Raw genomic sequence first — 24748 nt, forward strand, 5'->3', positions numbered from 1 at the left:
TACATATCTTCGTAGCTCATACATGTTCATAACTTACTCCTGCCACCAGTGACCCAGCTCTGTCCCTTGCCCAACATCTGCACAGCGTCGCCTACCATCTCATCTACGATAGCCTTAGCAGACTTCCTCTCGTTGACAACAGCCGCGGCTTTGCCCATCAGAAATGGGCGAGCATTATCCATGGTATCGTCATCGATGTCATCGCCCAGAGTCTCAAAGTCATGCTCCACAGGTATCGTACCCTTGGAGGTAAGCTCCTTGATCTCATTCTGGCGATTGGTCTCCCAGTTGTCGATGTAGGGGTTCTTGCGGACTCTTAAGGGACGGCCCTAGGCTGTATCAGTACCAACGCTGAAAACAATAATGCTTGAACATGAGCACAGAGAAGATACACATACCGTGAAAATGAGAGTCCGCACATTGTCATCAAACCCACTCGTCCTCACAGCCTCCTGATGCGCCTTCGGCGCGCCCGCCTCCTCGCAAAGCACAAATCTCGTGCCCACCCACACGGCACTCGCGCCCAGCATTAATGCAGCAGCCACACCTTGTCCCGAGAATATACCGCCCGCAGCCACGACCTGCACTGGACCTCCAGTAAGCGGGCTCTTCTTACTCTTGCACATTTCCGCCACCGTCGGTATCAGAACTGTAGTAGGCACGTCACCGGTGTGTCCGCCTCCTTCGCCACCCTGTGCGCATATGAGGTCTGCGCCGCGTTCGAGACATTTGGGGACGTGCTTTGGGTGCCCAATCATGTTCATGTAGAGGATACCGGCTTTGTGGAGGCGGTCGACAACGTTTTGCGGTGGGACGCCCACGGCGGAGACGAAGAGTTTGGCGCCGGAATCGATTATGATGGTTACTAGTTCGTCGAGTTTCCCTTTGGTGTAGTCGTAGCTGCGGAAAATTCCTTGTCAGCTTATGCAACTGGCTACTGGAGGCACAAGGCGATTGAGATGATTTGAGAGGAATATGAATCAGGAAGACACGTACTTCGTCTTCCTCGCGTTGCCTCCGACTTGTGGAATGAGTAGATCTACGCCGAATGGCGCATCCTTGTCTTTCAGGAATCCCTTGAGCTCAGCGATTTGCTCCCGTAGCATGTCTGGTGTATAGCCCACGCCGCCGATGACGCCTAGACCACCGGCATTGGTGACTGCTGCAGCGAGCTTGGGGCCCGCGGCTACATTCATGCCAGCTAGCATGACGGGGTGGTTGATGTGGAGGAGGTCGGTCACAGGGGTGCGGAGTTGTTCTGCGAGAAGGTAAGCTGATGATCTATACCGGGTGGGTGAGGGGAGACCTACGTGGTGAGGCCATGATGGAGAATTGTGTACAACGAATTGACGAACTGGGCTGGAAGAGTGTGCTTGAGAAGAAAGAGCACAGTCGACTGGTGGGGAAGCACAAGTTTTCTGGAAGTGGAGGACAAGCATCACATTTCGATGCCCTCATATTTTCATCCTGGACCTCGGCATTTAATAGTTCTATGGAGATTATGTCAGCACCTAAGCGGAGGTACTTCTGACCCTAGAGCTAAGCCTAAGGCGACGTATATACTTGGACTCTAGAAAATCCGGTCCATCCTACAGCATTCAAGGAGCAGGGTGACGCGGTTGATCGTGTCCTCGGACACCGAGGATGCTTCATTGGGACATGGGATAATACAATGATTTTCTGTCGCTTTGCAGGAGAAAGCAGCAATATTTTCAGAAGAAAAGCTTCCGCTGGGCTTTCGCGTGGCCTGAGACAAGCTGCTCAACCAAAGCATGACCTGGCGTGGATGACAAGGTGGTCGAAGGTCTCGCTACTTGAGTAAGTCTATGACATTCAATCACGTCCTGCGTAATACTCGTCCTAATGCAAATGCTCACAACGCGCTATAAGAACGGCGCCCAGGCCATTCGAGATTTGGCGGGCCGATGTTGGCATCAAGGCCAACCCAGAGAGCAATACTTGTCTGATCGACGGCGCACCTGCAATACATGATTATTTAAAAAATCTGTCATCATATGCTCCTCGAAATGGCCATGGTAATGTAGTGGTAGGGGAGTGTCTCAAGTCATTGAGTAGGCGGTTATCAACCTTAAGCTTACCCATAAAACATTTTTGGCTCAATTTTCTTCCATGGGGGACTGACAGAGGCTTCTTGCCTGACAGAAAGCTTGTCGATATGAATTTCAGTGTTTCGACAACTGACAATTTGAATGGCAACGTTTTGAATGATTCTGATGTCGTCCGAATTTTTTGGAAGTCGATTTGGCTACGAGACGGAGACGCCGTCGATCCTTTGCTTCTAGACAGATTCACCATCACGACGAGCCACGACATGGCTCTCGAAGACTTTGTGTATCCGCGTCGGCCACTTGCATGTAACCGGAAACCCTCAACACCTGATGATGTCCATCCTATTTTCTCCTTGCATTCTGCCATGGCGAATACTGACGATACCGGCTGCGACACCAGCTGGAACCAAGTGCATCATTTGAATGTTAGATTATACGATCTAGCAAGGCAGACATCTGGCTGTGGTACAACAGAACGTTGTTCAGTAGAGCCCTCAAGAGGCGAGTTGTTTCGGCGAGCTAACCGGCACAAGCGTCTGTCTTGCATGCCTGCTCTCGTGATGAGTCTCTCTCGCCCTGATTATGACCGTATCAAGCTCGATGAGAAAAGGATGGCACACAAATCCGGCACACTTTGCCAAAGAGCCTATATAGCATTTGGTAGTAATGTTGGGCAGAGCGTTTCTCACATAGAAATGGCCGCTAAATTGATGGAAGAGCGCGAAATCCTGGTATGGCGTACGAGTGCAATGTACCAAACCAAACCTATGTATCTAGAGGACCAGCGGGACTTTCTGAATGGTGTATTCGAGGTTAGTATAGTTTGCAAAATTCTGCCGCTCTACTAACTGTCACTTATTTGCAGATTGAGACAGATATGACTCCCGCAAACTTGTTAAAAAAGCTGAAGAGCATCGAGAAGGAACTTGGTAGAATCAAAGGTATTGAGAATGGTCCACGTCCAATTGATCTGGATATTTTACTGTATGGAAAGGAGACTGTCAATACCTCTGATCTGATCATTCCACACGCGAGAATAATGGAGAGAGAATTTGTTCTGAAGCCTTTGTGCGAGTGAGAACCCGATACCAACTTTACAGGGATGAAGGCTTACAATCGTAGTCTTACCCCTGACGGTCTCCTTCCTAACGGCAGTCCATTCATTAGCTTCAAAGATCAGCTTGCTTCAATCCAAGAAGCAAGCTCAAATCTGTCGCCTTTGACCCCAATACGTGCTTCAATTCCACCTCTTGCAAGCATGTCTACCAAGAAGCCAACACATTTGATGGCGGTATTAAACCTAACTCCAGACTCATTCTCTGATGGAGGTCTTCATTCAAGTAGTAAGCCGGAGATCTATGTCAATAAAATGAAGCAGCAAGCCCAACAAAATCGTGCGCCAACACTAGTCGACATAGGAGGCCAATCAACTAGGCCCTATGCAAAGCCAGTCTCGCCTGAAGAGGAGCTCTCCCGAATTATTCCATCAATACAAGCGATCCGCGCTGAGTCATCCTTGGATAAAATTGCAATCTCAGTCGACACCTATCGAGCTTCCGTTGCGCGAGCTGCAATTGCAGCAGGCGCCGACATCATCAATGACGTGTCCGCAGGGCAATTAGACAAGGAAATGCTTCGCACTATAGCCGAACTAGGCTGTACGTGCATTCTGATGCATATGCGTGGAACTCCTGAGACAATGAATAGCCTTACAAAATACCCAGACGGAGTAATTCAAGGCGTAGGCAGCGAGCTCTTGGAACGCGTCCGCGCAGCAGAACAGGCGGGAATCCGCCGGTGGCGGATCATCCTGGACCCTGGCATCGGCTTCGCGAAGAATCAAGCGCAGAATTTGGAGATTTTGCAAAAGTTGAACGAGCTGAGAAATTTTGAGGGCTTGCAGGGCTTTCCTTGGGTTGTCGGCGCTTCGAGGAAAAAGTTCATCGGCAAGATTACCGGTGTAGAAGAGCCTAGAGAGAGAGTATGGGGTACGGCAGCTTGTGTGGTGTCTGCTGTGCAAGGCGGTGCGGATATTGTAAGAGTGCATGATGTGGAAGAGATGGGCCAGGCTGTCAAGATGGCTGATGCGATATGGAGGGCTTGATGTCATTTTCGGACTCTGTTGTATTAGTGAGTACATGGGCTAGCTTGGGCATCGCGGAATTTTATATTTCTGGATCAAGGTAGGTGGTAAGCTCTCTTGACTTAAAGGTTGGATTGGCTGTTGTGCGCGCCTCTTCCTATGACGAGATCATACGTGGATCATTGACTTTTCGGACCGGCTATCTACTTTGGGTGAGCCAGGAATAGACACTTCGAGATGAATAAGGCGAGCAAGAGGACACAGTCCCACCTACCGAAATTGGATGGGTTGTATGGCTGCTTAACCTCATAGCCCAAATGAATAAATATTGAACCTGGAATTTCTGATTCAATATAGCTAAAGATTCTACTCAAGACGAGAGCACGTTGACATTGGAGATTGGAGCTCAAGATGGAATAGTTACATCGCCTTTTCTCTTCCTTGAGAAGTAAATGCCCTTGTCTTGCTTAAGCTGACAGAGCAAAGGGGCAAATAGATGAACTTTTTAAAGGTATGCCATACCGCGCCCTCTCGGTCGCACTCTAAAGTATAGGTACTGATCCTTAAAAGAGCAGTCATATATATGTAAGTATTCAAGCCATGTCGCATAGCTCACGCTGCGGCCACAAAAGAGTCCTTGAGGTCAGGTTCAAGGTTTTCGCGATCCCAAGCCCATCGCTTGGCCAAAGCAGGGTCTATCGTACCATCCAGCATCTGAAGCACATACTTCCCAAGTATTGGAAGGAACTTCCATCCATGGAAAGATCCTCCCGTTGCTACATGCAAGCCTGCACATCGTGGATGAGCACTAATGATAAAATCGTTTGATGGCGTTACCGACTCCCTAAGATCGACACTCAGCTCTGGAATCTGTCCGAAACATGCTGTCACTTACCAACATAGACGGTGGTTGCTAATCTTGAGGTCCTCACGTTTGCCAAATAGTGACTCGCTGACATATCGAACCTCATCTTTCAACGTCTGAGGCACTTCCCACTGGTCATACAGGGGCTTGTCTGGCGGAGCAGAGAAGACTTGACCAGAAGCATGCTTGATCGAATTTCGAACACTGACATCGCGCCAGTATTTGAGCTCATGTCTCACAGTAGGTGGTAAGCTTCCACCTTTTCCGATGATTAGCCTTACTTTGGTGTAGAAAGAACTCATCTCTCACGAACCTCGGCCAGGTAGAAGGTCTTGAACCCCAACGGGGGCTTTGCTAAATTCCTCCGCAAGCTTATCATTAAGCTCTACAAACCCGGTGCATATGCCTGCAGCTACAAGTCGACCATCTACTTGAATGTCTTCTCGATAAGGAGAGCTGTCTGCCAGAAGCCTAGCCGTACCCGCGCCTGTACAAAGAATGGTCTTTCTAGCCCTGAACATCTCCTCTGACTTTGACCGGGCTCCAATACAAGCGCCATTCTTGTCAAATTCAACCCCAACGATATCCGTGGCAGTGTACTCGACACCGGCGTCAACAGACGCTTGAATAGTGGCCTTGAGCGCTTCTTTGGCTTCGGCCCAGCCACTACTCTTGTTGATCAAGATCTGAGAAACGCCGGAGTAATCAGCGGCTTCGAACATGCCATCATAGGCAGTCTTGGCTTCATCTAACGAAACGAGGCGGAAGTCCTCTTTGGCATTCAGTTTCTTGTAGTTGTCACTGATCTTGGATGCCAATTCCGCATCTGAGATCCAGAAGATTCCACTCTCATGGTAGAACGGTTTGAACAAAGGATCCCATCTCCAAAGCTCCTTCGCTTCCAGGGCCTTCTCGGTGTAGAAGATGTCATCATAATCAGCGCGCACCACCTTATTGAGATCCCATGATGCTGCGTTCTGGGGAGGAAATGGTTCCCGATCTACGAGACGGATCTTCGAGTTCGGGTACTTTCTGATGAGATGAAGCGCCGTAGAGGCGCCGAAGACTCCTGCACCAATGATCAGGTACGAGTCATCTGTCTGTGTCATTCTGGTCGAGCTGAATAGCGATCGAATAAAGCCTCCTCCACGCGATATGAACGGAAGCATGAGGCAGCAGCAGCAAGCAGAATGGGGTCCGTTGCTAGAATCCTTTTTCTCTTCATGGCTTATGCCACTCTCGACGCGTTCGTCATCGATTTCACAGCCCACAGGTCTATTCTAGCGTGCATTGCCTTTTCTAGCCCTTGCTGTTGTCTCCTTCCTCATTTCTCTTGGCAGACGCTCTCTCCTCTTTCCTCTCTGCCCCACTTGCTAATCGGATGAACTTACCCAAAGAGTCTGGTGGCCGAGGCTGGTCGCGACCGAGTTGATTTGTCCATTTCAATTAGTCATCAATCAGTCAAGTTCTCTCTTCTGCTTCCTCATCTGACTTAGCTTTACTTCCTCTTGCCAAGCAAAAGAAGTGAACATCTCGTTGTGGCTCAACGGTCAGGGGCCCCGGCTGAGGCGTCGTTCCCTTCCTTCAGCCTCTTGCTTTCATGTCCAATCCTTGGGTTGGATTGCCTCGCGCTCCACGCGGCCACCTAGCAGCAAGGTTGACTGGTTAAAGCGTAGTTCACGACCGCTCCTAGAGGTCAGAGTGTGAGTGTTTAGTCGATCACGAGTCAATATCTCAGGCACCGTTGACATAAGCGACCCCAAAAAGGTAAGCGAAAGGGATAACAATGAACAGCCCTGCTCTCTCTTCCCTTAGAAGGTTTGCGACAAAATGCGCCCTGGGGCTCTCCGACCTGTCAGGCACGGACTCTATGACAGGCCATAAGCAGTAAGCGAAAGAGAGAACAAGATCCTAACCCTACCTCATACTCGATCTCTTATGCAATGCTCGCCCGAAGATGCCACCAGGCTTCGTCGTCCTCCCTTTAGATTACCCGATCGGAAATGGAAGCGAAAAGAGAGAACTATTCCATTGTGCAAAGCCCCCATCTAAAGGGATGATGTGTTTGCTTCATGGGTGTGTGAGACAAACGGGTGCCTTCATGAACTTTGGGGCGTTCCTTACCTGCCCTAGGGACATGTATAAATCAACCGCGCCCTTCCTTTCGTTGGACTCTTTCGTTCGATGAAATCTTTATAGATCAATATCTTTTATCCGGTCTCAATATATTACCCGAATAGATCGCTCTACTTCAAGGTCTGAAAGGCCGATATGTCTCACCAAAAGCAATCGACAAAGCATACCTCCTTCAGGCGTTCCTCCTCCACTCATGGACTCAGAAGGGACTCGCGATCCGTATCCGGTGACCTAGTCTTCTCAAGCACTCTCGGCCCAAATCACCCATGTGCTGACTATTTATCGGTACCGATGCAACGTTTTCTGTCCGACGCAGAAGCGACATTCCCGGCGAGATTAGGTCCAGGGGGCAGGAATGCTGTTGCTGACTTTGATCATGGAGGAGATAGTAGCTGTTTAACCACGCACGGCGAAGATCTGGTCTTTGAATGTGAACCGCATGAGGATGAGCACAACTCGCTTCATGAGTACATGTCCTCCTTCAAGACGCCAAGAAGAACTGGGAAAGGCCGTGCGCGCCATGAGACTGGCATGGAAGCAGATGGAAAACACTTGGATGAGGCAGATGCTGAAATGAACCTGGAAGGCATTGGTGCTCTTTTTGACGACCATCACAATGACGAGAAAGCAAAACTAGCAGCCAAGAGATACGTAAGGTAATTCATTGCTAGAGGGCTCACCTCGTCGAGCATATTCCATCTTTAGTATCTTCAAAACAAAAGCTAAACGGGCTAGGGCAACGAAAGGAAGGCGAAGCGGCTTCCCACATTCTCAGGAAGACCAACTTTTGAACAGCGACAAACGACGGATCGCGAGACATCTGAGACGAGCTATCAAGGACATGGAGGATGTCACTGATACCTTGAAGATGGTGGCGGATATTGTCAATAACTAGAGCTCTTTCGTAAAACGCTGGGATGTGGGTCTTTTGACCAATTCAAGAGGGTAATGTAATGTAAAACAGCGACATTCATTATCATACCAATCATTTCATCTGTGCGTCACGTCTTCACGTCATTCATAAGTTGATCACGAAGGCGTCTCAGTGATCCAAGACGGCTGATCGTGCTTGACCGTGCGTTTATGCCTCTCCAGCTGGTCTGCTCTCGCAAACCCAGATCTATTGGGGCAGTTCTCAAGGTCACATTTATACTGCTTCTCATGCCTCTCTAGGTGAGTTCTGTATTAGACATCAACTCCTGAACTGACTGGCAAGGAAAGCAAAGTGGCTCCTACCGAAATTCATGGTTTCGCGTAAAGACTCTGATACGACCATCAGATTTGACACCACCCTTTTTGCAATCCAGCCCATGCGGGCATGTATACTGGCCCTTACCTCGAGACTTCAACTGATCTATAGATGGGTTGTCTTGCCCTTGATGGGAATAATCGGTGGTAGGGGCCATGATGTCCTCTATCCTCTGCTCACCGAAGGCCAAGGATCCTGCGTGGCCCGCGCGAGTGGCAACGGACGTATATTCCTGGTCTCCGTACAGGTTCGGAGCACTAGTCGGCAGCCCTTCGTAGGCGGGACCGGAAGAGTACGCTGCCGTTTCAGTGATAGACGGCGGCGCAGTGTTTACAGGATAAGGTTCGTATGCAGTCAATCCCGATGGGTGAGACTGCAAATGAAAAGGCGGCGCCGGGCTGCTTGACCAGACGCGGCCGCAATCCTTGGAAATATCTTTAATCTGCCTTGCAATCTTCCTGAGACGTAGCCTTAATTATCTGACCAACACAATCATGCGTAGGTAGCCTACCCCAATGCCTGATGTTTATCGTCGATGTATTCCGAGACACTGCCGTCGTCTTCGTCGATCAGACTAGAGAGTTTGCCATTGACATAATTGCCAACAAAGCTGCCATTGATCAAGTGGTCTGTAAGTTTTGAGAGAATCTGCAGTACTCTGACTATATACTGGCCAACGTCTGCCAAGGGGCAAAGCTCTGGAAAATAATCCTCGCGCGCCTTCGCCTCGGCAGCGATGCGGGGGAATTCGGTACGGAGAGCGCCATCCAGCCAAGTCTCCTTTGCTGCACCAGCATATGGAAGAGCTGAGGTGAACAATCCGGTATTGGCATCCATTGGACGTTGTGACCCACTCTAGGCTTCTCGTTGCGTTGATCGAAACTAGTCTCATCGCTCGAACAGGACTCGTGCCCCATGTTGTCTCTTGCCTCTCTCCTCTTCTCTCTTTCCTCTTTTCTATCTACATTCTGCTTAGCCTGGAGACCGTTGATCATGGGCCCAGGCTCGAGACTAAAACGCGTAGCCTGCCGACATTCTCAGCCTTGTGTGCCCTCCGTGGTGACTTATGTGGGACAGCTGCTCCGAGCTCTGGCTTTCTCAAATGCTCCTGAATTCCATCCGCAGGACGCCCCCGATTGTCAGCATTCCTGCTCTCGAAAGCCAAGGAACTCCGAACCATGAATGTTGTGAACGAAGCTATTGTCGAATGTGACCCCAAAAGCATTCCATTAGGGCTGTCAGCGGAAAGTTCCGATGACGGGCCGGAGGTTTTGACCACCACCTGCACGCAAGATAATCTTGGCAACCTCGAAGACCTCCTTCAAAACCCGCATCATACTCAGAGCTATGATGCAGACAAGGACACAATCTTTCATGAGTGGGGACACCTACCTCTACACCTTGATCTGCTGAGTAGCAATGACGATGCTTCTCACAAGCGAGGTACAGCCTGCCCACTTCTGGAAGGGGTCTGCAACTTGAATTGACTTTCCTTCTACAGACTTCCAAACCGCCTTTTCCGTGAACAATAACACACAGGAACTGCCAGCATGGATTGGTCAGCCCTCCATATTTCCAGATTTCCTGCCTGCAGTGCCTTTACCAGCCAATCGAATAACTCAAGCTGGCATCGCAAATCCCTTTGGCGAGGAGCAAGGTGCGGCTGTGGTACATCCGGCCTTAAGAAACCCGGTAGCACTCACGTACTACAAGCCTAAGAAGTCTACAAATGCATTCATCAAGATTCGTTGGTTTGAGAAGAAGGGTAAAAACCACGGGAAACGGCTACCGTCGTTGTTGCAACAGCGGCCAGACATTGCAAAAACTGCCATGGACACGAAGTCGTCCCCTGATGGACCTGTTTCCCGTCTGCCGCCGAATTTTGGGGATGTTGGGAAACTAGACAACCTAGATCGAAGCTTCTATCGGTTCTGTGAGTATGCTCCTTATTGCTAGCCGTGCCCGCTGATACCCCATTGACAGTCATACTTGGCATCTGCGCTGGCAGAACCGTTATCAACACCGACAATGCTTACAAGACCGAGATTGCACCTATGGTGGAAAGAAGTGACCTGGTGCGACACGCTTTGTTGGCCCTGTCGACAACCTACCTTCTGGATTTCAATCGAGCAGATCATGCAATCAAGGCCAAGGCCGAGTACCATCACAAGAATGCCGTGGATAAGCTTGGGGAAGAGCTCAGCAACATGGACATCCAGTCTCCCGGAAAAGAAGAAGCTGTCTGTGCCGCGATCTCGCTCTTGGTACATAATGAAGTGAGTGAACGATGTCCACCCGCATCATAAATTTACGAAAAGACACCTGTGTTTAACAATTCTTAGGTGGTCAATTGGGAAGTAGATCGATCAGGCGAAGACCTCCCAAAGTGGTACCTTGCTGGACAAGTTGGGGAACGCGTACTGAGCCAGTCCGACCCTGGCTATCGTTATAGCTTCCCATTCAATGTACAGTGTAATCGTGCCAGAACGCAGCTCACTCACATAATCGGGCTCGAGAATATTCTCAGCGACTGCGTTTATCCACTAGATCCGACCTTGACAAGATGCTCCTATCCATGGCTATTGGAGGGCAGTGAGACCGAACAACGCAAGATTGTGGGCACGACTGGGCTTTGCTCAAAATTGCTACACTATTATGCCAAGATTACGCATCTCAGCAGTAAATCGGCCAAGGTATGTGAAGCGCTATGAGGAAAATGTCAACCACTGACGCGCTCGAAGAACCCCAAATCTGAAGTCTACCCAAGGGTTGGCAAAGAGCTCGAGAAACGGCTACAACGTTTTTGGCAATGGTCAGATTTGTCCGAGGGCTACGGCTCGTCACAGGACCTGCTCGACTCCTGCGAACTAGACGAGAATGGCACAGTTACCTCGGCGACCAAGGTGACGGAGCTCGTGGGGGAAAGCTACGTGACGGCAGCTCAGATATACTTGCAATGCCGCTTCTTCAGGTCCGTACCAGGTCACTCATGCTACATGTTCTTCTATCTAACACGCCATCACACAGACGGTCGCAACGTCACCCCACCGTGCAGAAGATATTGCAGACGTTACTGCGGACTATCGACTGGCAGCCAACTTCCGGACCACTTTTCACGGCTCAAACACCGATGTTCGCCGTTTTCATCGCAGGAATAGTTGCCTACAAAGAAGCTGACCGGGCTGTCGTGCGCAAATGGTTTGAGCCCATTTGTGGCGACTCAAGAGGGAATGTGCCTCCTGCTTGGCGAGCCATGCAAGTGGTCTGGAAATGGGCCGATGAGATTGACGCTGCCTCTGAAGTTGATAGCGGAGCTGACCGTGAGCAGGCAAAGCTTCCGCTTGGGGAACGGCATGCCTGGTGGGAAGAGTTGAGCAATGTACTGAAGTCTAAAGAGGGAAGAATGAGTCTTTCCTGAGGAGATATAAGTTTGCCAAACTATCCGCATGGCAGCTGTCAGGCTCTACGGCTCGGTCCCAACCCTATCTGCTGCTGTCAAAAGTCAAAAGTGACATTACGACATCAATGTCTCGATATACATCCTATACACTACAGACAAGGCATGATAAGAGATGTTCTTCCGAGCTAAGATGGTGGCAAGACAATATCAGAGTAATACCATCGCACGGTCCTTACTTCCCATTTCTCTCACCCCTACTCCTCACATTTGGGCAACAAGAGTCGGGCCACCCAGACCCAGGAATTGCTGTAACAAGCCATGAGGTCGGAATGATGCTCCTTGACTTGATGGCCCATGGTGCGCCATGCTGAGCATTCTTGTTGTCAGCTTCGTGATGTGCGAAGTGGACTGTCTCTGTCGCGCAGGCCGTGATGGTCTACAGCAATCGGGTCACTATGGCGACGGGTGATTCTCTCAGCTTCCGTAATATGCAGGCCGTCAATTTCTTCTTGGCGCCTGTAGATTGGAAGAGGCGCGCTGACCTCGACTGCTGCTTCGATGTCAGGGCCAAGGGTGATGCTGTCCAACGTATGAGGATGCTCTATAGCAATCGGCTCACTGCGCCGACGAGCGATCCTGTCGATATGCGTCGTATGCAGATCGTTACCTTCTCCTTGGCGCCTGTCAGTAGGGAGATGGGCGCTGATACCGAGTGATGCCTCGAGGTCGGGGCCGAGGGAAGCGTTATCCAAGGTAACAGGGAAGATATCAGCAAGACTCATGCCAACGCTCGATTCAACACCAGCTATGGATGATCAGTGAGATCGCATTATGCTGAACGGAAGGGTCTCTCGCCATACGCGTCGAGGAGGTGCGTCGGGCACCATGTGCTTTCTCCCAACTGTACTGTACGAGTTGAAAAAAGCTACGAAGCAAAAACACTGCCCCGATCACCATCAGGACTCGCGTGGTACCGATGAACCAAGGACTATTACTCCAGTCCGAGTCTGTGGTGGCAGCAATGTTAGACATTGTGTGAATGATTGAATTATATGGTGAGTAGATGCGGACGAATTTCCAAAATGCGTTTAGAAGATGAATCTTGACAGGAGAGAAGTTCGGTGATTGCAGTAGGAAGAGGTTGCAGAAAGATGGAAGACCAACGTAGAGGCAGAAAAAGAATGTTAACCAAATTCTACTTACCAGCCAACCACCTGTTTATGGGCAAACCACTACCAAATGCGGCAATCAAAGTCCACTTCGGTTGGTATCGGCTGGTAATAATACGCCCAGGCTGTCAGACCAGCAACCGGATCACTGGGCAATATTGTTCAGTGCTATGTTGCACGTTCTGCTCAATTGCTACCGCATAGACCGCCAAAGAGGCTGGCGCCGGTAATTCTGTACCCTATCAGAGATAGACAGAGCCGAAATCCAAACAGTCAAGCTCATATCGAAGATGCTTGGTGATGGCATCATTGGAGGGAATGCTGGGGGTGGCCCCAAAAGTCCCTCTTGTAAAGCTGACAGGCCGGGGGCAGCTTGTACCATATACCTATAATTACCCGCCACCTTATTCCCAACCTCCTCCCAGCCTCCAGACTATTGCTCAATTAGGCAGACAAGAGACAAATCACGTGATGTATAGCGTAGATGGGGGCTTTTGTCTTCGGACTTGAGTAGTAAAGTGGGGTGTCGACAACGTACTACTCCTTGATTCAAACGTCAGACTCCTTGGAGCCTCAGCATTTGATAATGCATTTGATGAACCCCCACTTTGCTTCGCCTCACTCACTTCGCCATTGGCAACCGATCAGGCTGAGAATTGCACCTGCGTCGCGGGACATCCGCAATCCTCGTTGAGTTTGAGATTCATTCAATTCGTAAATGTCTGCAACACTTGTCCTCGATATTTTGTCTTCCTCCCCTCGAGCAAAGGCGCAAGGACTCCGCCGCCAGGGTCATAAGCTTTCTCAAGATGAGCGCAAAGCGAGGCGCAAAGAATCACGACTCAGAACCAAAAGTCGTTCAAACCAAGGCCAACATGGGGACAGAGTAGACAACGCGCAAGTCAGCAGCAGCACCTCAGACATTTCGACCAAGGCTGAACGCCCTCAATATCTGATAGGGGATATCGACGGGGATGATTTCCTCGCAGACTTGCAACCACACCGGCCTGCTTACACGATCTTTGCAAAAGACGATGAGAGCCCAAATGAGCGCGCTATCACCCTAGCAGACTACCACCTAGAGAAGCGGAGAACGCGCCAATCTAAAGAAGCGTTCCCCGATGAAATTTTCGACTTTGACGCATATCTAACGAATGACGACGCTCGGAACGATCTTCTTCCAAGCAGCGACAACACTGATCTGGCTCTGACAACCGCAACCGCAACCGCGATCAAAGCATCGCAGGGACATTCATCAGAAGCAATGGGCATCCCTGATATTGTTATTGATGCGCCAGAAGCATTATTAAGGCGAGGCACAGATCGAACTGATGACAGCGAACGTACCAATCTGGCCTTCGATGACCTTGAAGTAGCCGAGATTCTTGCGAATCTTCCCGGAATGGAACAAGGAACAAGGGACAATGCCCGTGACAAGACTTGAGATGCGCTTGATGAGATAGAGTATGACTATGGGCGCGTTGGATTTCACCATCCCATCTCCGTAGGGAGACCTCAGGATTCATTTGCTTTGGTTTTTTTCCTGGTCCATGCAGCATACATCCTTGTTCTTGTATGAAGTGAGGACACTCGACTGAAAATTAGAGATAGAAATGGGCATGGCATTTCATTTCCTCAAAGGCTCATGACTTCTTGCCTCGAGAGATCCCTCTGGAGTCTGGGGTGAGGTGACCCAAGTATGTGAATGTGTGCTCACTACTCTGCCTTTCCCGCCTCACGTCTCTATTGCGACCTAGAAGCCTGAGTCCGTTAGCAGGAAGGTAGCTATGTGAGCCCCTAGTATCGTCATGGAAAGCCATCAATAGCGCTAAATCAAATCCCATCGCGATTATCGAAGTGAGAGAGTAAAAAAGGATTTCTTGGTTTTCAAGTCGATCTCACGAGGCTTGTGACTTCACCAAACATGTCAACCATCGCCTCTGACGGCCCTTTTCTTTCTGCCTTCATCACACTTCGTTGACTATACATACTGATCAAATTTCGGTTTGGGAGAGTGGCTGGAGTGGCCAGAACGAAACAAGCCTGTTGAAGATCTCAGATACAAGAATATGGGCCAATTGAGACCTCCAGAGTGAATCAAGACACGCAACGCTTCACGTGCCTAAGAGAGCAGCATCGAATTGGTTTAAAAGAGTCACAGAGCGCTTTCCTATGGCAACCAATGGTACTTAAGCTTGGCACGGGTGGCTACACAATGGTAAAGCTAAACTTTTCAAGCTCCACATAGGTGCTTTGTAGAGTGATATGACCGCAAAGATTCCGTAATACCTTGTGATGACCACCGATTTCGTTTGAGACGTCTAATGATATCAAGAAGGTTTAAATATATATGAGAAATGTACACCACCCCTTCCGTACTAGGTTGCAAGACATGGCGTTTCTGCGTACAAAATATTCATTCACTAAAAGCAAACTTATCCAGATTCTTGCATAAACTGCTGGTAAACCATGAGGCCTTTAGGTTTCAATTTCTGGGAGCCCGAAAAAGCTGAGCAATAATTCTCGTCACTGTTGTCCATGGTCCACCTCCTAGTCTACACATTCTGCAAAATCAACGATTCCCAATCGTCAACGTATGAAATTCCTCACCGCCGTACCCTTTCTCCCTCAAGTCTAAACCAGAAGCTGTGGAGCTTCGTTCTTCTTCCTTCAAATGGTTTCGTACCCTTGTGTTTGGTGGCGTATGTCACGCGCTCCTTTTTGGTGACTCCACTTGCTTGTATCCACCAAAGCTTCCACCTTGATCGAGAAGTCAATTGAAATCAGGATGGCGGGAGAAGGGTATAAAGAGAGTTGTTTTCCCTTCTTCATCTCTCCTTCTTCAATCATCTCTCATCCGAATTTCCTCTTGTTCAGATTTTCTCATTTCTGGGTCTCTTCTCTAACCGTGCTTCTCTCTATACGTTCTCCTTGGGTCTTGATTGTCCAGGTTTTCCACCCAGGTCTCATCCCTCCACACACACACACACACACATATATATATATATATATAAACATATACAATAAAGATCACAGCCCTGAAATCTAACGGCACCATGCATCTCTTCTGGCATGTTCCCATCATCCATTCTGATACTCTTTGACTGACAGCTGAAGTGTCCTCTTCTCCTTCCTCGCTCTTATCTCCTTCACACTCGCCGGCTCCGACGCCATAATTCCTCCACATAATCTTCCCTACAACCCTCCCAACTACACGGAGCCGAATCCATGCGAAGATCCCACATGCGTGGAAGCCTTAGCCGAGGATTCCAACATCGTAACCTGCTGCAGTGAATACTTCGAGAAATTCAAAAGCTGCCTCAGTCTCCACCCCTACTTGGCATTAAGGAAGTGCAAAGAAGAGCAAGATTGGTATCTCTCCTGCCGCGCTCGTTTCGGCATCTCGACCGAAGGACAGAAATGGCAAGCCTGCTATCACGCGCCCCGAGAGTCCAGCCGCCACCTTCTGGCCGAAGATGACGTGGAAGCGATGAAATGCCTGACGGACCAGCATTTCAGACATTCCAAGCACTGCTTTAATCTAGGGGACACCACGTGCAAAGATCTGGGATTGAACACGATCGTGAAACGGTCGAAGCAGAATCATGCGGACAGGAGAGATATCAGCGATCAGGCTAGTCGGACGTTCCAAAGTGCAGCTGACAGTTTGACTGGGGTGGAGGTGCAATGGTCAACTTACATGGTTGTGCTGTGGACTTGTCATCAGGAGAAGTGGAAGAAGAGTGAAGAGCTGTTTTTTGAGAATTCTGAGACGCATTGTTAGTCATTTTGATTTGTGCAGGCGACGATGATGAGCATTAGCAGTGTAATGTATATGTATGCAGATGGTGATATTGGACACGTCTACCAAAGAAATCAGCCGAATCACAATGACTTGCTCATCCAGCCTTTCAATCTCAAGTGAACAACTTCGTTTCTTCCGGGAGTCCAGAGCGTATAAAAGATCCGACAAATTCGGAATTCTGCCCTGGGACCAACCTGATCTAAGTCGCTATCTGCGCAAAGAATTCCGGTGTGGTCAAAAAGGCACAACGCTCCAATAGTTTGTCTAAGCCCTGGTGGGTCGTGCTATCTTTCACCATGACAGGGCCCTCATGGCTACCTCCAATAGCGAATACTTCCAGCTGCGAAACATCGCCCAGCTCACAGGTGCCCACATCTGTCGGAGTGAAAGCAGCTGGCCAATCAGCCAAACTAGCATTCTGCTTGCTAAGCTGGCTATTTCCTGGGACGCCATTGTTGGCGAAGAGTTCCCAGCTCCCGCTCACGCGCGTTCCAAGATCGATGTCGCTTTGTGTGGGGCCAACTGCAGAGAATCCTTGTACTTCGTTGAAGACGTAAAAGATGTCGCTGAAATGAGAGACTCCGTAATTTGAATTATTAGACTCTGCGAAGAAGTTTTCGAGCGGCGTTTGTTCCAATTGGTAAACGAAAGCCTTTGCATTGGAATAATGTGAGGCTGCCAGAGCAAATTGTAATGCAGGGCAGACGAACTCGATATCACGTTCAATGCGGGAGGCACGATAATAACCTGCACTGGCGTTGCTTCCGGGCATAGTTGTGAATTCGGACGCTGGATAGAGGGATAGCATCTTCGCCAGTGTATCGTTCGTGAGGCCGGGAAAGCTTTCGCGGAAATATGATGCAACAGTTGAGTCGGTCAGACTTGAGTCTGTGAATAAAGAGGCGTCGTTCAGGTTCCATCCTATGATGAGCGGTACATTTCGGCAAAATCGACCAGAACGAACAAGTTCCGAAGGTGCCGCAGGAATGAAATCATCACCGGCATTACCTATGAAAACATCAAAGCCGAATGCAGTGAGGCTGGAGTCATGTGTCAACGTTGCGTTCAGCAGTTTGTCATAAGGAACCCGACGTAAACATGCCAGGGTCTGTGCACTGTCCGAAGAGAGGCATCCTACATCTTTCGCAACCTCTGCCGTGTTGTTCGCAACAAAATCGGAGGCAGCAAGAGGGTCTGCAGCTGGAGCGCCGGATTCCAAGATCATCCTATGGAAAGGAACTGGACCTCCTTTTCCACCAAACGCAGTGCACTGTAGGCCAACGCCAGTTGCGCCGTCTGATTCACCAAAGATTGTCACATTCTCAGGATCTCCTCCAAAATAGGCGATATTCTGCTGGACCCATTCGAGAGCCAATCGTTGGTCACGTAAGCCCAGATTAGTGTTGCCTTCTGCGCTGAGGGCCGCAGAGGCTGCGAAGCCGAAGATGTTGAGTCGATAATTCATGGCGACATATATCACAGGTTTGTTGATTCCTGCAGACCCGAGCACGATGCCTTGGGGGCTGTAAAGCTGATCGTAGGCCTGACCGATCGAATCTCCGCCTGCGGTTGTTAGGGTGCAATCCGCTGATCCTATGTGTACTTCTTAATAGCTCACCTCCATAAATGTATACCATGACAGGTAGCTTTGCACCAGCGCTAACGTTCGCTGGTCTATCCACGCGTAGGTTTAAACAATCTTCTTTTGCATTTGTCACGTTTTGGAAAATGAAGTCTTGCACCGGCACTTTTGCCTGGGGACATGCTGGCCCTGGTTGTGTGGCGTTGAAAGTGTGCCCTTGAGACCACTTCTTTGGCGTTGGCCTGGTAAATCTTTTTTCGCCGCTGACGCTTTCTGCAAATGGAATTCCAAGAAAGCTTTCCACTCCGTTGGCTGTCACACTGACGTAACTGACTTGTGAAGTCTTGACTAGATTAGAGGCGACTGCAAAGGAAAAATATTGCAAAGCAACAAAGTATGAAAGTTCCAATCTCATTTTGAAAGATGGACAGTAGTCTTCCTTGATTGTGCAGGGTGATTGAAAGCTTGTCTTGACTTCAAAGCAGAGAGGAACCTACATCTTATGTATTGTACCGTTGGAACCATTACCAGCCTTGCCAGAGAGTCTAAGTACATTCACCGCCATTGCTGTTCGGTGATCCCCGTGACCTCTAGTCATTGGCAGGGAAAGCCCTCGATTACTTTCCGCGTGACTCTATTGATGGCTCTCTTCCTACGAGGAGCTGAAAGCGATTTCCTTGACTCATCCGCGCAAAGCTGAAATGTGACGATGAAACATTCTCAATTAAACCAACGAATTGAAAACATAAAGAGCACATCGTCGCGCAAAAACCACAATATATTACCCAAACAGGGTAGAAAGCACGAAGCTAACGGCCGCTACTAACCGTGGGTGCTAGCTTAGGATTATGGTAGGCGCTGAGTCAGGTAACAGTGTCGGGGTTTGTAGTCCCATGAGGCTCACCGCTGCAAGATCTAAGCGCAGTTAGTGACAATTAGGCTGATAGCTCGTTCCTCGTTCCTCGCGCTTCGAATGTAACCGAAAAGGTCCCTATTGCTTAAGGCTGTAGGAATGAGTACGAGCTCGATGCTGCACTGCTTGTCACTCGGATAGCACTCATTACAGGAAGTACAGCCGTGACATGTAACCTCCGGCCACAAGTGAACCGAGACCCAATAATAATATTGGACATCCAGTCCATTCTCAAGGCAAGAGGTGGCGAAGAGATGAAGTTCGTGTGGGGAAAGTCAAGCATTGAGGGAGCGGCCCGTCCTTGCCGTAGCAACAAGCTTTCTTTGGCACAGGACACTCATCTATCAATTGAATAGCGCTGAGCAAGCAAAATGAAGTCGCACTCTTCAAAGCACCCACACTAAACCTACACATTCGCCTCTCAATTGTCTTCATGCATTACACGTCTCTATCATCGCCTCGACGATGGCCCTCCCACTCCCCGTGGGCCTCACCCCACCAGAAACGGCCTTCCTTTGTGAAATGGAGCTCGTGACAATAATTCCTCGTCAGCGTCTTGAAGGACTGAAATTACTCGGAGTATGTTTCTCCCTTAACATGAAACGTTACCTCTATTTGGAAACCCTATTGCTATCCCGCGGTCTTTGTTCTACAAAGCAGACTAACCCCGCCCAAAGGGCCCCATCCCTCCCCTCATCCCCCCCCAGCGCGCCAACATACCCCTCTGGCTCGCTCTCCTCCTCAAAAAGCAGCGCCGCGCCAACATCGTCGCGCCCCCTGGCTCAATCCCACATCCTTAGCCGAAGTCCTCGAGTGGGAGAAAACAAGCGAACGCTTCTCTCCCGCCCCTCCCCTCCCCTCTCCACATCCTAATAGCACGCCACTCTCTCCGCCCTTCATTCCCACCTCCGTCGCCACAGCCACCGCCTCGTCATCCACAAGCATAAATACAGACCGCCTCCCGCACTTCTTCCTCCCCCTAAGCCATATGCTTCTCACGAACGCGAGCGACGATATCCCGCACGCGGAGCAAGTGACGAGGTTGATACGGGATGTGAGAGAGGTGAGGATGGCGAAGATTCGGACTGGGATAGGCGTGCTGGATGGAGGGAAAGAGACGCATTTGACGGGGATCAGTGGGATGGAGTTGTGTGAGGTTAGGGGGTTTGTGGGGGGCGTTATGGATGGGCTCAGAGTTGTGGGGGCGAGTCGGGAGGCTGAGAGGAGGGAACGGGAGGAGGAAGAGGCAGGGGATGGGGAGATGAGTGAGTAGTGGTGAGGGCGCAGAGGAAAGGCGTGGATGGAATGATGGGCTCGAAGACGGGGTATGGGTAGTCACGTGTGAGAGATGCCCTCTGATGAGATCAAGGGAGGGTATGAATGCTCTATAGCATAGAAGAGAAATGGGTCAATGTAGACAGCGTTAATTGTACACTTAGCTATGTCGTGGCCTATAAGTTGGCCTTTGGCTTAAACCAATTGAAATGCTTATCCTCCAGCCTCTTTGTCACACCCGTCCTCTCATTTCTCTCCTCCTTCCCCGTCTTCCAACGCCGAATTGCCTCTTCAGCGTGCCTTTCAGCATCATACCCATACACCTCTAATACTGTACTCGGGTCACCATATAGATTCGGACTTCTGATGAACGGCCTGCCTTCTAGCTCAGGCTTCATCGCCCGGTCTCTAGCCTCTTGCTCCGGACCCTCAGGCAACTGCCAAAATTGACCATTCAAGAAGCTAATCTGTTGTTTCTCGTACGCCCTAGGCATGCGTTCTTTCTCATACAAGGCAACTGCTTCTCGTAGGTTCATGTTTCCCTTGACGACTTCGCCGACACATTTGGCAAGGAAAGCGCCGTCTTCCATACTCGTGGCTGCGCCTTGTGCCATGTGATTCACCATACTGTGCGCGGCGTCGCCAATCAGGACGACCTTCTTGTTGGGGTTGCTCCATGTGTCGAGGGGGCCGGTGACTAGTAAAGGCCATCGTTTAGCAGAGGGCACCATGTCGACTATTCGCTTGATTCTAGGATCGAAGTCTTGATACGTAGCACGGAATTCATCCATGTCCACCTCTTCGACTGAGGCTACAGGATGAGGACGGTGGTGCGAGAGGACCAAGTTGAGTTGCGTGCCATCGGAGATGGGGTAGGAGATGATGTAGGCATTCTCAGTCATCCAGACCTCCATTGTTGGTCTTTTGACCAGAGTACAGGCGACAGGGTCTTTTTGAACCTGCGTATAGGGAATTAAAGCACGATAGGCGCAGTTCGTAGTCGGTGGTGTGGGTTTGACGTCTGGAAAGAGGGTCTTGCGGACGATAGACTTGATACCGTCGCTACCGATCAGGAGGTCGAAGTGGTATATCTTGCCCTTCGATGTCTCCACTAGCACTTGATGACCGCTTTCATGGTCAAGTCGCGTGACTGTAGAACCGATGATGATATCTGCACCCTCTTTGATCGCTACCTCGACAAGTCCGGCGTGCAGATGTGCGCGGTGAACTACCCACCAAGGATGGCCAGTTGTCTCTTCTACACGTTTCATTGGTGTGTATCCGATCTTCGATCCATCCTTAGTGCGCAGATTGAGCTCGTCCACACACACGAGGTCGTTTCCGATCACGTCTGCGACGCCCCATGCTTGAAGCAAGCGGCTTACATTAGGTGTCTTCTCCGATCAGTCGGGCTTTGCAGCTCCTCGCCATCAATGGTTGCAAACCATTTGAATGCCCGCTCCAATCTGTGGTCCATGATCAGACTGGCAAGATCAATGAATACTGATTAATTGCTTGCCTCGCCTAGCTCTGAAGCTGCTTCCAGGACAGTGACATTTGCCCCCGACCGCCGAAGGGCTATAGCCGTTGCTAGTCCGCCAATGCCAGCTCCTACAAGACCAACGTGGGTGTGATGTTGAGCCATCTCAAGGTCTATCCGTCCCTACTAAGAACGAATGACCCAATGCCAGAATACGAAAAGAAGAGGTAAAGCAACTGGGGCGATGGACATAGAGACTCACTACTAACAAGTGACAATTATAGTACTCAGAAGCAACATGGACAGGTTGATCATCCAACAGAGGCCACATGTCATGAACCTGCCTTATTGCCGGAAGGAAATATGCAGGATATCAGTATTCTAACGTCGCCCTCGCATGGACCACTGTTTGCAAGAGCAAGGATGAACACCTTTGCCTGCAATAAAAGTATCCAAAGCTGTCCGCTGGCAAAGGTCTCTATGAACGCTCGAGCGTCTCTCACTGCCGGCATGTGCTCCTTTGAGCAAACGATTAGTCGACCGGGTCTAAGGGTCTAGCGGCTTCGCGCCGGCAAATACAGGCCAAACCTCCAGCCCTCAAAGCCTAGAAAAGGCGTTGGAACACCCGGAAATTACAGGTCAGTGTTGATCACTGTACTATACAATGATCTTCCTGAGACATTCTGACCTGTAAGGGAAGACCCTTTCCTAGATAGATTCGAGCGCCTCTTCGGAGACCGAGTATGCTGCGAGTGTGTGAAGAGTTGGGAGCACACTTGTAGTACTCTTCGAATCATAACATTTTTCTTCAAGTATGAAAAGATATTTATTAGTATGATGTTGTTCAGTGGGGACGAGGCATAGAATAACGAGTCATGCAATCACAACAGCAAGGCTGGTGACAACGAGGCAACATTGCAGTCATGATGCATGAGTGCATGGTCGATGACGCAGGGATTTTGTTTGTAATCCCTGAATCGTTAACATTCACGATATCGTGCAAAGTCGTGGTGTCCGATTGAACGAATCGCTCAGGGCGGCCCGCTGAGCGCCAAGACCCGGGGTTAAGCTCGAAAGGAAATATCTAAAGCCGGAGTAAACAAAGTTACCTCAACGACGAAGACATTCCTAACCTACACAGCAATCGCAATCCTCAAATAGTAACATTCGCAAGTATTACATCCGACTCTCAAGAGACTACTGTTGTTCGATCCAGAATCTTTTGCATATCCGAAGCATGGTCAGTTCCCCCTCGTCCCCCACTTATCCCTTTCCCATTCGCTCCAAATTGCAGCGCATCCTCCCTGCCAGGTTCTCAAAATTGCACAAGAGGAAACACATCAATTTCTCAATGGAGAGACTTCCTCCCATAAGCGAGGAGGATACAAACTACCTCACACCTAATCACGCTCATTTTCTCCGCGCCCAACAAAGCGCAATGTCTCTAACATCGCACCACCATGTAGGCCTCCACAAACTACAAAGAAGCCTTCGCCCTCTTCGACAAGCGTGGGAACGGTCGCGTCGCTCTCTCCTCCCTGGGAGATCTGCTAAGAGCGTGCGGACAAAATCCTACACTCGCTGAGATTCAGGATTTGGAGAAGAGTATGGGTGGGGATTGTATGTATCAGGACCCGCAAGAGATGCTGTATGAAGCAGCTGGAGGAATTATTGAAGCTAATCAGCACCTTTTCTGGCAGTTGATTTCGAGTCATTTCAAAAAGTACTCAACAGACCAGGCGGTTTCAGAGATCCAGGCGAGCCGGAAGAGTACTGCCGTGGCTTTCAGGTATTTGACAAGGATATGACGGGCTTCATTGGTGTGGGCCAATTGAGATACAGTGGGTCCACATTGACGTCAAGTTTGCAAAAAGGGTGACGAGACTAACGCACTTGTTCTCCAGTACTTACAAATCTCGGCGAGAAAATGAGCGATGAAGAGGTGGACGAACTACTCAAGGCAGTAGACACGAGCAGTGGAGAAATCAATTACACCGGTATATTTATACTCTTTTGCTGCCCACGAAATGAAATCGCTGACAATTAGCAGACCTCGTCCGCACTATTCTAGCGAATTGATCATCGCCTCTTCACTTTCTTTCACAATCAACATCGGTTATGGCGTTCATGATGTGACGGATTCAGGAACTAAATAGGACGTCGCGTGGGCTGGGAAGCCTCTTCATGTAAAGAGCACTGCATATGGAGCTGGGATGCTCCCACTGATTGGCCTCTCCCCATGCGTTGTCCTCGTGTTGCCCAGTCATTGGCCCTTTCTTCCTTCGATTTCCCTGGAAATCACATAGCATGCGGGCGCCATTCGTTCATCATCCGAATTGCAGCCGCAATGAACCTCAGTTCCCCCAGCGCTGTGGGCTGAACTGTCCTTTCTCACATCATCTGTATCCAATAACCAATAGACCTCTATGCCCGTATCCAATATTCGCCTGATCTCTTCGAGCTCTGACACCCTCACTTCCCACCACCCCCCTCACCACCGCTCCCCTCCAACCCCAACTCCTCACTCTCCACCAACCCCTCCATCAAAAACAAAACCCTCATTCTCCCCCTTTCCTCTGCCCCTGCCCCTCCCATCTCTGCCAACTGCCCGTTGCCCCCTGGGTTCTCAGCCTCATACCCAACACCCAACCCACACCTCCCGCACCTATGCACTCTCCGGCGCTCATATCCATCCTCTCTCCTCACAACAGTGATTTTGCGG

The 24748-nt window shown here is 49.8% G+C and overlaps 12 protein-coding genes across 12 annotated transcripts; 6 read left to right on the forward strand and 6 right to left on the reverse strand.

The window, feature by feature from the left end:
- Positions 1–26: 26 nt before the first annotated feature.
- Positions 27–1323, reverse strand: KY384_003361 (uncharacterized protein; the record flags this gene model as incomplete). Its single annotated transcript, XM_044811879.1, has 4 exons — positions 27–329; positions 399–900; positions 997–1258; positions 1311–1323. 4 exons carry the CDS (start codon positions 1321–1323, stop codon positions 27–29), a joined length of 1080 nt encoding a protein of 359 aa, XP_044671012.1.
- Positions 1324–2614: 1291 nt separating this feature from the next.
- On the forward strand, positions 2615–3147 carry KY384_003362 (uncharacterized protein; the record flags this gene model as incomplete). Its single annotated transcript, XM_044811880.1, has 2 exons — positions 2615–2881; positions 2935–3147. The coding sequence occupies 2 exons, from the start codon at positions 2615–2617 to the stop codon at positions 3145–3147; spliced, it is 480 nt and encodes a 159-aa protein (XP_044671013.1).
- A 24-nt stretch (positions 3148–3171) lies between these two features.
- Positions 3172–4173, forward strand: KY384_003363 (uncharacterized protein; the record flags this gene model as incomplete). Its single annotated transcript, XM_044811881.1, has 1 exon — positions 3172–4173. The coding sequence occupies one exon, from the start codon at positions 3172–3174 to the stop codon at positions 4171–4173; it is 1002 nt and encodes a 333-aa protein (XP_044671014.1).
- Positions 4174–4764: 591 nt separating this feature from the next.
- KY384_003364 (uncharacterized protein) lies at positions 4765–6126 on the reverse strand (the record flags this gene model as incomplete). Its single annotated transcript, XM_044811882.1, has 3 exons — positions 4765–4996; positions 5048–5276; positions 5331–6126. 3 exons carry the CDS (start codon positions 6124–6126, stop codon positions 4765–4767), a joined length of 1257 nt encoding a protein of 418 aa, XP_044671015.1.
- Positions 6127–7444: 1318 nt separating this feature from the next.
- On the forward strand, positions 7445–8048 carry KY384_003365 (uncharacterized protein; the record flags this gene model as incomplete). The annotated part of the gene is made up of 2 exons (XM_044811883.1): positions 7445–7809; positions 7889–8048. 2 exons carry the CDS (start codon positions 7445–7447, stop codon positions 8046–8048), a joined length of 525 nt encoding a protein of 174 aa, XP_044671016.1.
- Positions 8049–8385: 337 nt separating this feature from the next.
- On the reverse strand, positions 8386–9239 carry KY384_003366 (uncharacterized protein; the record flags this gene model as incomplete). Its single annotated transcript, XM_044811884.1, has 2 exons — positions 8386–8860; positions 8914–9239. 2 exons carry the CDS (start codon positions 9237–9239, stop codon positions 8386–8388), a joined length of 801 nt encoding a protein of 266 aa, XP_044671017.1.
- Positions 9240–9580: 341 nt separating this feature from the next.
- On the forward strand, positions 9581–11820 carry KY384_003367 (uncharacterized protein; the record flags this gene model as incomplete). The annotated part of the gene is made up of 6 exons (XM_044811885.1): positions 9581–9845; positions 9904–10335; positions 10386–10678; positions 10745–11095; positions 11144–11373; positions 11430–11820. The coding sequence occupies 6 exons, from the start codon at positions 9581–9583 to the stop codon at positions 11818–11820; spliced, it is 1962 nt and encodes a 653-aa protein (XP_044671018.1).
- Positions 11821–12056: 236 nt separating this feature from the next.
- KY384_003368 (uncharacterized protein) lies at positions 12057–12834 on the reverse strand (the record flags this gene model as incomplete). Its single annotated transcript, XM_044811886.1, has 3 exons — positions 12057–12169; positions 12257–12607; positions 12663–12834. 3 exons carry the CDS (start codon positions 12832–12834, stop codon positions 12057–12059), a joined length of 636 nt encoding a protein of 211 aa, XP_044671019.1.
- An 855-nt stretch (positions 12835–13689) lies between these two features.
- On the forward strand, positions 13690–14415 carry KY384_003369 (uncharacterized protein; the record flags this gene model as incomplete). Its single annotated transcript, XM_044811887.1, has 1 exon — positions 13690–14415. One exon carries the CDS (start codon positions 13690–13692, stop codon positions 14413–14415), a length of 726 nt encoding a protein of 241 aa, XP_044671020.1.
- Positions 14416–16975: 2560 nt separating this feature from the next.
- On the reverse strand, positions 16976–18773 carry KY384_003370 (uncharacterized protein; the record flags this gene model as incomplete). The annotated part of the gene is made up of 2 exons (XM_044811888.1): positions 16976–18339; positions 18395–18773. 2 exons carry the CDS (start codon positions 18771–18773, stop codon positions 16976–16978), a joined length of 1743 nt encoding a protein of 580 aa, XP_044671021.1.
- Positions 18774–20722: 1949 nt separating this feature from the next.
- KY384_003371 (uncharacterized protein) lies at positions 20723–21817 on the reverse strand (the record flags this gene model as incomplete). The annotated part of the gene is made up of 1 exon (XM_044811889.1): positions 20723–21817. One exon carries the CDS (start codon positions 21815–21817, stop codon positions 20723–20725), a length of 1095 nt encoding a protein of 364 aa, XP_044671022.1.
- Positions 21818–23263: 1446 nt separating this feature from the next.
- On the forward strand, positions 23264–24105 carry CDC4 (SCF ubiquitin ligase complex subunit cdc4; the record flags this gene model as incomplete). The annotated part of the gene is made up of 5 exons (XM_044811890.1): positions 23264–23266; positions 23493–23646; positions 23727–23867; positions 23931–24023; positions 24077–24105. The coding sequence occupies 5 exons, from the start codon at positions 23264–23266 to the stop codon at positions 24103–24105; spliced, it is 420 nt and encodes a 139-aa protein (XP_044671023.1).
- Between the last annotated feature and the right edge of the window lie 643 nt (positions 24106–24748).

Source organism: Bacidia gigantensis, assembly GCF_019456465.1.
Source record: "Bacidia gigantensis strain McMullin 20006 chromosome Unknown contig_180, whole genome shotgun sequence".
NCBI lineage: Eukaryota > Fungi > Ascomycota > Lecanoromycetes > Lecanorales > Ramalinaceae > Bacidia > Bacidia gigantensis.